The 12,685-nt window shown below is 42.1% G+C and overlaps 1 protein-coding gene across 8 annotated transcripts in view; it reads right to left on the minus strand.

Moving 5' to 3' along the window:
• Positions 1-4,503: 4,503 nt before the first annotated feature.
• dbnlb (drebrin-like b) overlaps positions 4,504-12,685 on the minus strand; it is a 14,852-nt gene continuing 6,670 nt past the window's right edge. For 2 of the 8 annotated variants that reach the window (XM_034870888.1, XM_034870892.1), the window contains exons 6-15: positions 11,709-11,786; positions 9,782-9,933; positions 8,965-9,019; positions 8,676-8,747; positions 8,255-8,378; positions 7,013-7,129; positions 6,578-6,652; positions 5,743-5,801; positions 5,543-5,636; positions 4,504-5,095 (exon numbers count right to left, since the gene is read on the minus strand). In XM_034870888.1, the coding sequence (XP_034726779.1) occupies positions 4,959-5,095; positions 5,543-5,636; positions 5,743-5,801; positions 6,578-6,652; positions 7,013-7,129; positions 8,255-8,378; positions 8,676-8,747; positions 8,965-9,019; positions 9,782-9,933; positions 11,709-11,786 (963 nt within the window). In that variant the 3' untranslated portion in view covers positions 4,504-4,958. The remainder of the gene's footprint in view (positions 5,096-5,542; positions 5,637-5,742; positions 5,802-6,577; positions 6,653-7,012; positions 7,130-8,254; positions 8,379-8,675; positions 8,748-8,964; positions 9,020-9,781; positions 9,934-11,708; positions 11,787-12,685) is intronic. The other 6 variants (XM_034870889.1, XM_034870891.1, XM_034870890.1 and 3 more) reach the window with 6 other exon arrangements.

Genomic DNA, 12,685 nt, shown 5'->3' on the forward strand with positions numbered 1-12,685 from the left:
ATGAGATTTATTGACCATAAATTCTGAAAATAACTGTAAAACTAAAGTTAATAAGTTACTGTTAAAAACATCAAAATAGAGTGACAAAAAAAAGTCAAAATTGCTGAAAAAAAAGGGACAAAAACGTAAGAGAAAGTTTAAAAAAAAAATCACAAATCACACAAAAAAAAGCATCTGCAAAAGTGCTGATTTTCAATTTGGACGGGAAGACAACACGATGATTAACATGGACCGCGCTAACTATTTTGACAATAAACCTAATAACTTTGATTTGTGAACACAACGAGACATTTGAGGACGTTGTCTTGGGCTTTTTGGGAAGTCTGAGCAGGTGTGTGTGTGTGTGTGTGTGTGTGTGTGTGTGTGTGTGTGTTTGTATTACAGGCCTGTGTGCAGTGATTCTAACAAATTGTACACAGATAGTAAATTGTAATTTCCCCACTGGGGATTAATAAACAGAAATTAACTTAAATAATTTGCAGCCCCATGTGGTGATAACTGCACTTCTACAATCACACGTAAACATGAGTTTACGTCCTGCACGAGGCTTTAAAATGAAATGTGTCTTAATTCCATTTAACCGTGACGACGGGTTTCTCCTGAGGCCGACGACCTGAGACGATGAGCAAAAACACGGCTCATAAAATAAGAGAAAATCCCCAGCGATTCATTTCAGACTTTCACTGACATAAGCACAGGAGGTTGAGGGGAGGCCAGCGCGATGTGAACGACCGTGTGTGAAGAAAATATCGTGAATCCAACTCACAGAGAAGAGTTCCTGTCTGAGGTGAGTCACTCATCCTGGGAACAGGCTGCAAAACGCCAGATTCCACTCATCATGAGAAACTGTCATTTATCTGAAAACAGGCTTTCCAGAATGAAAAAGGGTTTTAACTTTTGTTTCAAGGATGAGAACAAAATGTACAGATGTGCAATCATGAAAAGAAGATGTGCATAGCTTAGAGTGTAGTGTGCTATTGCGGGTTTTTTCTACCTGTTGTGTTTCTAGATGACGTGGGTGAGCATGGAAATCACCCTGAAACTGTCAGGCCAGATAACAGGTTGATTCATTCAGTGACAACTTGATATCATATTACACTAAAAGGCTGAATTTGATACACTTGAAACTGAATATTAGGAAGTATTTTGATGCAATTGCAGCATTAAAATGGGGATGTTTTACTGCAGGATTTTAATGCAACACTGCTGAAGGCGTGGGAATTTCTAAAAATGTGTTCATATTCAGCACGAGAGGGGGATTTGCATGAGGACAGATGTCCTCATGTCGAATGTCTTCAACCGTCCTGGTGTCCTCGGGTCAAATTTGACTCATATTCAAAACGTGTCTATATCAGAAATTTGAGTTTCTTTCAACCAAACTGTCAAGAAATAACGTAGATGGTTCCATAAAACCATTACTCTTCACAAGCAAAATTAAAAGAATAGCTCAGTGCTTTGATTTAATTTGGGCGTTTTAAATCAATTTTATAGCATTTGGAGACTTGTGTTTAATAAAAACGCTGAAAATAAAAGTGACAAAAATTATGGAATTAGCTTCAAAATCGTGCAACAACAAAAAAAAAAAGCGCAGGAAAAATGTGACGAAAACATCGGTAAGAATTGACAACAAAAAATATTATTTAACTTTGGGGGAAAGAGACAGAAGCGACGAAAAAGACGACCACGACGTTGGAAAAAGAACAGAAATTTTGATCTGGAAAAATGATAAATTGCACGTCGACGTGAAGACAACACAAGGGTTAAATAAAAAAGTTAAAGTCTCCAAATACCTGCCTGACATGAAGTTTACGGATATAAAATGTGTAAAAGTTGACATAAACCGCCAAATTAAAGCAAAGCAAAGCAAGTGAGGTGTGACGATGACAAAAAGCTTTTTGAAGCCGAGTTTAGGAAATCCAGTTTTTTTTTCTGCAGACTGTTGTCGTCATTCTTCAACCTTTTAATTTTGAATTTGTAGGACGTATATTTTGCCATTCGGCCCAAACAAAGACTAACTGAAGGATGTGGGAGAAGTAAAATCAGATCTTTCGTGTGAAAATGAAACCTATGCGTTAGCGGTGAATTCCCCAGCTGTTGCCTCATTCCAGGAAACCAGTTGTAGAGCACATATTCTGAGTGTGAGTGTGTGTGTGTGTGTGTGTGTGTGTGTGTGTGTACGTCTGAGTTCCTGTTAGCCCTGAAAATCCCTCAGTGTCTTCTGTGTTACTTCAAGCTTTTCTTAAATGTTTTGCAGCGTACGGTTTCACGTCACAACAACACGTCTTTGTTCATCGATTTATTTTACTATGAAGAATGTCTGTGCATTACAATAGACTCTGGAAAAAAAAAAAACATGAATAATGCAAAAGTCACACATGATGCCCGTTTTATATTCAATATCCATTCATTTTGTTTGCATTCGACTGACCTCGAAGCTCAAAAGAGCAATTTTTTTTTTGTTCATTGATAAAACAGTTACGTTTCTAACTCGATTATAATGTCACGGCATTGACTTTCCCATCATTACGGCACCATAACAGCACATTTTACTTATTATTAGAAATCTGTTATGCACTCAAACGCAACCTCAGACCAGCGAGATCCAAACAAGAACAATAAAATAACGCTGATTTTTGTTTTCTTCTCTACAGAACGTCCCTGAAGAGTTAAATTAATTGAACAATTCTGGTTCAGGTGACGAAGGACCTTGAAATGAAAAGACCGTTTTTACACTCACAGTAAAAGGAAAGTGAACCGTTTCATTCGGTTCTCACTAAATCGACCGGTTCTCCCCCCCCGGACACGTCAACATAAAGCCGCTTATACGTGTTTCATGCTCCTTGCGTTCAGCGTGGACGCCGAAGTGACGCAAACGAGTGGCTACAAAGAAGAAGAAGAAGAAGAAGAAGAAGAAGAAGAAGTCCTTCCTTTGAGCCACTGTGGCGACTGCTGTAAAAATCACTTTGACAAAAATCAGCATCAACAAGTAGGTGGTTTGACCTTGAGTGCCGAACGCACAACGCATAAAAACCGGTTTCAGTCAGCGGCTCTCGGCACCAGACACCGACCACCAGGCAACCTTTAAGGCTGATTTATGGTTGGGACGAGGCTCCACGCAGAGCTTTCTCACTAGCCTGTGTTGAGTGGAGTGAGGTTTCAGACTGAGCTCATGAAACGGCGTATGTTTGGAGCGTTATTAAGACGCTTATTTTCTATTTAGCGTGTTTAGCAACACAGTTTGGCCTCCATTGACTTACATTACCTTGTGATAGCGTGTGAATGTCCGACGTAGCGAGTGGTATGAAAAGCAAAAATCCACGTAGGGAGGTTGGTTTCGGGGGGGTGGTTTAAGGGTGAAACACAGAGTTTCTACCCAGGAGACGGGGATTGTGTCCCGCGTGTCACGTTTCCTAAACTCAACCATCGCTTTCTTCTCGCTACAACACGGCATGTGTACGTTTACACCCGCTGTATTCAGCGTAGACATACACGTCGACAGCTCAGATTGTGTACAGATAACTCGCCACTTGGCTTAAGAAAGTGGGCGTGTACGTTTATGCAAAGTCATGATGTCACGTTGGAAGTTCATGCTCGTGTATTTATGTGTGCGTTGATCTCTAGAGATTGACAGGGATCAACATATATAACTCAGCATCGTCTCAGCATGTTTTCAGTGGAAATACTGTGTTGGAACACAGGCGCCAAGTATGGATCTGTTATTATATATTATATATTATATATATGTGTGTGTGTGTTGGTCAGTTTGTCCCGCTCTGCAGCGATAACATTGAAGTGAGATGACCAAACTGAGAAATGTTTCTTTTTAGATGAAACGGATGTTGATAAAGTTTCCTTTAGGGGGGGGGGGGGTCATTTGAAATTGGGGAAAATCAGAAGTTGGAAAAAAGGTTTTAAATTACAATATAACCCAGAATATCGCAATATGTTTAAAATCGCAATGATATATCGTGGCGTGAGTATCGAGATAATATTGTATCAAGAGGCATCTGTTGAGAGGGTGTAGAAAGAGTGACCAAGGGTCCGGGTCCAGAGTGTGAAAAGAGTGACGCCAAGGGTCCAGATCCAGGGTGAAGAAAGAAAGAATGACGCCAAGAGTCTGGAGCAAGTACAAAATGACGCCAAAGGGAAACCCAGAGAGCCAAATATTGCAACAGATGGGATCACTATTCTTAGAAAGCCCACTGCGTGTGACCGAGACGCTAAACGAGACCTTTTGCGTGAGTAACTAACGCCGAAGGCCGCAGACCAACCGTTGTTTGGTTTTCGACGCGCCGGGAGAGAGAATGCGTCGACTAAATCCACCCAGAGCACTGCAAACGTCTGAGATCAGAAGTAGAACATGGTTTGAAATTCACACAAAATCAATCACGTAAAAAAACTAAAAAAAAAAGGAAATAAGGTTCAGTCTGCCGATAAAGAAAAGGCAAAAACAAGGCAAAAGATTATACTGTAGCTGGTACCGCCATCTTTGATTTTTTTTAACTCTCCCTCCTGATTGGTACAGGAGCGTTTGCTACAAGTGACGACTAAATGATACCTGAAGTAGAAGTGAAGTCACTTTGTAAGGAATGTGAACTAGAAGTGCTATTTTATGCTCACAACAGAACTGAATTTAAGACTTAAAGGCCAATATTGTACTGCATCACATTTAGAGGATAAGAGATGGATTTGGGGGGCTGGAGTGGGAGGGAGTACTGGTCTGACTACGGGTCTTCACAAATCCCTAAATTATACCATCAGCTGCTCACAACAACAATTTAAAAGGCGTTGCTTTTTTTGAATAAGAGGAAAGATTTTGAAAGCGTCTGGCCCACAATTACCATCCGTCCATTGGTCCACGCTGCGGATGATCTTTGATCCGTTTTTGGCCCGACCGGCTCACTTGTGTGCGAGGATTGATTTTGGGGAGAGGGAGAGGGAGGGGGGGGGTAGATGGGCTAGATAAGCTCGACGTAATTGGCTGGGAACATTCCAAAATGGCCGTCCGGGCTGAAGCCCCGCCACCAGCCCTCGTCTATCATCTCGATCCCGGTGATCAGATCGTCGGGATCGAAGGAGATCTCCGTGTCGTCAGCTGAAGGAGAAGAGCAGCGACGCGTGAACGTCAGACAAGTTACAGCATGAAATACTATTTTAAACACTACTCAACGCCTACGTCATTTTAGGCCTTTATACGACAGGACAGAGTAAAGATGCAGACGTAGACAGTTAAAGGAATGGACCAAAAGGTCCCGTTGCTCTGGACTGAGACCAGTGAAGTCTATTAGAAGATCTTTAGGAAGTCAATCAACGAGTCCATTTTGTTATTTTTATATTCAAGACTGTGACTTAATTACGATCGAGTTTGATTTAAAATCTAAATCTTGGTACCCTTAAAACAGACAGTATTTGCCTAAAAGCTATATACTGTCTTTTGGACCTCCCAAAACTCTCTCTTCACTTATATGTGAAGGGGGCTCTTCCATATTAGTGACATGTACCATGCATATTTACTGTTACTGTGTAGTTCCAGAAAACTCACCGGCCTGGTAGTCATACAAGGCTCTGGCACAGGTGCCTCTGTCTGGTGTCTCGTCAGCTGTCACCTCATCCAAGTTGTTCTCCTCCACGGGGGGCTGGAATAAAGAGACGTTGTGGCCCAAAATTATTTATATGACGGGCAAAAAAAAGAAGAAAAAAAAGAGTCAAAGCATTTCCTGCAAAAGGTAAATAAACACTCACCTGAGCGGGCTTTTCGTTAGCCGTCTCCTGGACGTGGGAGTTGGCCGCCGGCGCCTCCTCTGAAAAGAGAGTTTCCCATCAGTGTGATGTGTATCTGAACGAGGCTTTCTACCTGCCAGCAGGTGGCAGCAACAACAGCTGGTCATCACAGCACAGTGTGGCTGGAGGGGATAATATGTCTTCATAACAAAAAAATGTTTTTTAAAAAAAGCAGATGGGAGGGATGGAAATCTGACGCTCAACACGTAGGCTAAATTTACGTTATGTTTTCATTTTTAAGCGGCGTTTTGAGACAAAAACTATCTCCGTCCGAGTTTTAGCTCCAGCAGCAGAACTGATCTCCGTCCATATTGACACGTCTGACATCACATGACCGCTCACACACACTGGGCACGTGCGTGCCGGTGTAAACAGGAAGCAGATTGTCTGATGTTACTCTGCAGTTGAAACTCATGGATGTAGAAGTTAAAAAATAGAAAATACTCTGAAGAAAGAACGACAACGGTGAAAAGTAAAAGCAGGGATTTATTATCTTGGAGCGAGGACGAGGGGGAACCGTTACTGAAAGGTCTGGAAGCTACTTGACTGATAAGACTGACGGACGGGCGTCGTTGTTTCCAAATGTCTCCGTTTGTGTCCGTCCAGACTACAAAGCAACCCTGAAGTTTTCTAACCGAAACGTGGGCAGCAGTGTTTCCAAATGTCTCTGTTTTAGGGGCTCGGAGACGCCGCACTAGTGTGTTCGCAAGGTGTAAACGTCACAAGAGATATTTGTATTTAAACTATATGTAGCAGTGTTGATGTAGCTCGTGGCTGGTGTAAAAATGGGCCCCACCTTCACACTGCTCGTGGGGGGGTGCCTCCTGCTCATCATACACACAGCGGGACTGTCCATCATCCACATCCGGCTCTTATCACCCAAAACACAAGCACAGACACGCATGTACACAGGGGAACATTCACAAGTCCACACAGGCTGGAAACCACCAACCTCAGACAAAAGGGGGAATGTTGGCACGGCTCACTCGAGGAATAACAACAATAATAAACAAGCAATAATCTAGAAGTTTCTTAGGAAACAGAAAGGACATTGAATGGAAGCATGGCTCATGATAAAATATGTTAATGAGGAAGATGATCGCACACAGAAACAACAAGAAATGAAGCATGGAGCTTTTGGTTAAGTATGAGACTGTCACCCAATATGTGCGTATACATTCTTTCTGTGGTGTGTGTGTGTGTGTGTGTGTGTGTGTGTGTGAGCTCACACCTGTGGCACGGACAGGAGAGGCAGAGCCTGCTGGCATAGGAGAAGCTTGGCGCTGAGGGGAGCCGGCACGCTCACTTTTGTACACGGGCTTAGACAGAAAGGGGCTTTGCAGACGGCCTGAGCAGAGACACACACATGGACCCCCGCCCCAAAACAAAAATGTAGAAAGGGACAAGAGGGGATACAAAGTGCAGACCAGTTGAGCAGAAGAAGAAGAAAAGACACCATGATGGAGACTCAGCATTACATGCAGTATGACTAGGAGACAACAAGGCAGTCTGATGGGAGGTTAAAGCGCTGAAATACAGCGTTGGGAGGAAACCTCCTTTAAGAAAAACACCAGTTTGTACACAGCTGAGAAAGAAGCTAAGCAAGATTTGCAGTAATGTCGGAGGGTTGTGACATTTAAAGGGTAACTTCTTTATTTTCCAACCTCCCATTTTTGTGTGTCTGAGTGACTAATGAGAACAACAATTTGAGCAAGACCTCTGCAGTCGGCATCTGCAACACAAGCTGAAATGTGACCACTACGGGCATTTGTGCACCCTTCAATTTCCATCAGATTATTGTTTATATAACGTTAATGAGCAATGACGCACTTGTTAATCTTTCACTGACCCACTCAGATTGTTATTCTCAGCGTCTGACAACATTACGGAAAGGATCCCGACATATAAAGAGATAGAGATCAAACTCCATCTAAATAATCAGCACTTGTGGAGTGTTTAGAGCTGCATGTTTCCACATGAACATGGGTTAATTAAGGGTTTGTTTCAACCAGAGCAGAGTGGTGATTGTTGGAACAATGAAAAGATGAACCAAGACGGGTTTTGATGGTTTCATTTAGTTTCTGTTGTCTTTGAATGAAGTGTTTTACAATGATAAAAGTCTGTTGGGTTTGGTGATGGTCATTTCAGGCCGTTTCATGTTGGATAAAAAGGATTTTTACTCTTTAACACAAAGTCTCTCTCTGTAGGGATCCTTTCCATAAAGTCAGACACTTATATAATAATCAGAGCTTGTCAGTGAAAGACTAAAAAGTGCGTAATTGCTCATTAACGTTACATTGCAACTCGTTTCTTGCTCAATACTGGACCAGTTTAAAAAAAAAAAACATTGTTCCCATCCGCCACTTAGAAACAAAAAAATGGAAAAAAAGGGTTCAGGCTGAAAAATACTGAAGTTACCCTTGCAAGCAAACAGATTTAGACGTGGCTGTCAGGATGTATGCAGGGTTGATACCTGGCTGGGGGCTGGCAGGGCCCACAGAGGGAACGTCAGAGTCACTGGGAGTTACTCCCCTCTCTCTCTGCTTGAACATCTCTCTGGGGTTCACGGCACGCTGAGAGATGAGAGACGCCGCCTCCTAGAAGAAGAAAAGGAAATGAATAACGCAAACAATAAACAGATAGCCACGGGTTATTAATACTGCAGAGGGAAGTGCTGCTGAGAGAAGAATGACAGAACAGACAGATGTCTGATTTCCGTTGATGATCACAGAGAAAGGAGACGTCGTGCAGTAGAAGACTGGAAGACGGGTGTTACGTTAAGCTTAAAAATGGCTTTGGATTTGGTTAGAAAGACACAAATGCTTGTTTTTGAAGATAGGCAATGAAAAAGAAAGTTTGGCCAGAGGAGAGCACATTCGGGCGGGGGAACTCACGTTGACCTTTTCCACAGATTCACCTCTCTTGACTGCTTTCTTCTCGGCTGCCCGGATCTCCTCTGGCTCCTCCTGATAATCTCAGTATTAATGTTGGAACTACTGACATTACCTTCCTGGCTTAAAATGTGTGCGCTATCCAAAACGTATTTAACCATCGACATAAATGGAGAAAGGTTGCTAACACTCTGTTAGTTCCACACCAGAACACCCTCACTTCAACATCTGATTCCTTGAGTCTCAGTTTACTCCACAAACCCTTTAATTCAAAGTGTAACGTCACACTCACCACACGTGGTCTCTCCTGGTCTCTACTCTCAGCGTCCTGCTGCTGCTGGTACTTCCTGTTCAACAAATGACCATTTAGAAAACAAGAAGAGGCAATTCAGTATAAACCTTTCAATAGTTGCTACAAAGAAGTGTCACAATTCTCCACACCACGATTTGAGATGTGTGTATGTTGTAAAAAACCAGTAACTGGTAAGCCAACGTTGCCATGTGTCTTTAGCTGCATGCTACCAGCCAGTAAGCTAACGTTGCCCTGTGTCTTTAGCTGCATGCTACCAGCCAGTAAACTATTGTTGCCCTGTGTCTTTAGCTGCATGCTACCAGCCGGTAAGCCAACGTTGCCATGTGTCTTTAGCTGCATGCTACCAGCCAGTAAGCTAACTTTGCTCTGTGTCTTTAGCTGCATGCTACCAGCCAGTAAGCTAACGTGGCCCTGTGTCTTTCGCTGCATGCTACCAGCCAGTAAGCCAACGTTGCCATGTGTCTTTAGCTGCATGCTACCAGCCGGTAAGCTAACGTTGCCTTGTGTCTTTAGCTGCATGCTACCAGCCGGTAAGCCAACGTTGCCTTGTGTCTTTAGCTGCATGCTACCAGCCAGTAAGCTACATTGTGGCTGTTCTTTTCAGCTGACGTACGCAAATTCAATGAACCTGATCAATTGTATTTGCTAAGAGCGTTGCATGGAATCCATCCTTTTTTGGTTAAAAAGAAACCAAGAAACCCATATTTCAGATATAGACATTTTTTAAAAGGGGTCAAATTTGACCCGAGGACAACAGGAGGGTTAACAGTGTGCCTTTCCTTCAGTGTGTACCTACTTTTGTTGGTCTATTTGAGTGGACCTCTCCTTGTCCCTTTTGTCCCTCTGCATTGCCTCCTTGGCCTCTCTGTCTTTCCTCTCTTTCTCCATCTTCTGTCGCTCCTCGTCTGCCTTGTGCCGCTCCTCCTGCCGACGTTTTTCCTCTTCTTTCTAAAAGCCAAACAGACCGACAAGGTCAGCGTTAAAATTGGTAATTTTGCAAATGTTGTGGCCATTAAAAAAGCTTGATCTCAAAATAAACTGCAAGGCAATAAGCACCACAGGGACAAAGTTATAACAATGCTCGACTACGGTAACATTACTGTTTGATAAGAAACTGCCGTCTTGTGCTTTTATTAAAGGGCATTTAAGAGAAATGGAAATGTGTGTTAAGTGTTTCAAAAACTGCAAACTGAATATTTTGTGGAGTTCTGGCAATTTCAATGGGTCACAAACCTAAGGTCAGGTCACCTTAGATAAAAACAACAAATTTCTAATGTGAGCCATTTTAAGCGATAATGAAGCTACTCTCTACCAAGTGTCAGAGGTGAAGTCGACATAATTTTTTGGATTTATTGGGATCTCCATTAGCTTTGTATCTAGTGACAGTGATCGTGTCGTATCTAGATCTAGGAGTAGAAGGCATCATGCTCTCTCCTTTTTATTTGACAAAAACGCTGAATTTTAAAATAAATCCATATGGAAGCTTTTTAAGGATGGAGCAGGTTGGGTCACACACACACACACACACACACACAGAAACACAACACACACAGAAACACACACACACACACAGAAACACAACACACACACAGAAACACAACACACACACACAAAAATCAATCTTTGGCTTTGCAGAGTCTGACTGCCCGTCCAACGCTGCTTGCAGGACCCAAACATTGTGCATCTATGCATCGTAGGGCTGTCACAAGAACCGGCACTTTGGTACCAAAATTCTGGAAACGTGACGGTCCTCGTTTTAGCCCAGTACCGTAGGAACCAGGGGATTTTCCAGACCTGACAGGGCGGTATGTGGCGTCAAGTGGTCTAGTCTGATGCAAAATGCTGGAGGAGAAGAAAGCAACGCAGGAAAACTGTCTCTGTCTTATGTGCATTGCACTTCTACAATACTCTTATATTACCAGTATTTATGCTGTAGGAGACTGCACAGTATTGTCTATTTTAGTCTTATTTAATGCACAGTAACTTTTTATTTTATTGAAAGAACGGTACTTTTTTGTTTGACACTTGTTTATGCTACTTGTACACTTATCTATTTCTGCTCTTGTCTTTGCTGTTGCAAACCACAGTTTCCCCACTGTGGGACAAAGGTTTTATCATCTTATCTTAAAGCAGAATAGCACCTCATCTCCGTGCACGGCTTTAACGGCAACTGCTTTCATGACAGATGTTTTTAACTTTTTAGTTGTATTGTTTAGAGCATTTAAACAACATTTGTATCGCGACATCCCTACACACTACAGGAACCATCATTCCCAGAGTCTACCCAAAACTTGTGCATCTATACATTACAGCGTACACATAAAGTAGAGGCCAAACGTTTGGACACACCAGTGCATTCAATGAGTTTTCTTTATTTTCATGACTATATTTGATTATCCCTGAAGGCATCAAAAGTATGAATGAACACGTGGAGTTATGTACTTCACAAAAAAGTGTGAAATAACTGAAAACATGTCTTGTAGTCTATTTTCTTAGTTATATGAGAAGGTGGTTCCAAGCTTTTGGCCTGTACTCTACCTTACAGCCTATACATACATGAAACAATGATGAGCAAACAAAACATTCAATCCATCCAAGAAAACAATGAGAAGAAAAATTATGTCAGACGTAACATTCAACTCAACATAGGATCTAGTTTAAATTATTCACACAACGTAGAGATAAACACACATAAAGAACTTCATTAGGAGGTTGGAGCCTACCTCTGCCTGAGCCCAGAAGTTGTCTTTGTTGGTCTTTTTGATTTCAGACATCGCGTTGGTCTTCTGGTAGACGGAGCCCTACGTAAAGGAAAAGAATATTTATTATCGTTGTGTGAAAATATGTAAATAAGACAGACAAACACAGCATCCACAACACAACACATCCCTCTCTTTGAATGAAATGGAAAGAGTTTTCTTTTATGAGACTGAGAATTGTAATTGTACATGAAGAGGCGATGACAATAAAAGGCATTCATGCATTCTTTCATTAAAGTTGATCATTAACCATTAAAAGACGAGCAGGAAACAGAGCCCAGCTCACCTGTCTATCTTAATCCTATTTTTCTTTTATCATGCATTATTAAAAAGGTTTTTAATACCATTGTTTATAACTGATATTACTCAATCAAAACTCTTACTGCCAGTGTAACTGTTAATGATTAACACTGCTAGTCATTCGTTAACTAGATGCAATTTTAAACTGATCTCACATCAGATATTCGGTTAAATTATTAACATGGTGCGCCCGATTTATGTGTGAGACTATTAAGTCTCTTGCTTGGCCCGACCCTCCTCCACGGCGCCACTGAGGAGGGTCTGGCTAGTCCACACAGCGGACTAGAGGGAGAGAAACCTGCTCTGGTTTATCTGCATTTCTTTAAGCCAATCACAAAAGGTCCCTAAGCGACGGACAGAGCCACGGTGCCGCTGCAAAATAACCTTGGGAAGAAACTTGTTTTGGTGGAACGTGTATTAGTTGTGCAACAGGAAGCTCAGATTGGACAGATAGTCCAGCTCGCTGTTTGAATTTACTATAAATTAAATGTCAATATTGACTAACAACTATTAGATATAAATCAGTGTTGTGTTGCTGTTGTAACAGTTGTTGATGGCGGGGCGGCTCCGTGATCGGCATGAAGCTGGACGCGCTGGTGACGGTGGCAGAGAGGACGACACTGGACAAACTGCTGGACATT

Source organism: Etheostoma cragini, chromosome 5, assembly GCF_013103735.1.
Source record: "Etheostoma cragini isolate CJK2018 chromosome 5, CSU_Ecrag_1.0, whole genome shotgun sequence".
In the NCBI taxonomy this organism is placed as follows: domain Eukaryota; kingdom Metazoa; phylum Chordata; class Actinopteri; order Perciformes; family Percidae; genus Etheostoma; species Etheostoma cragini.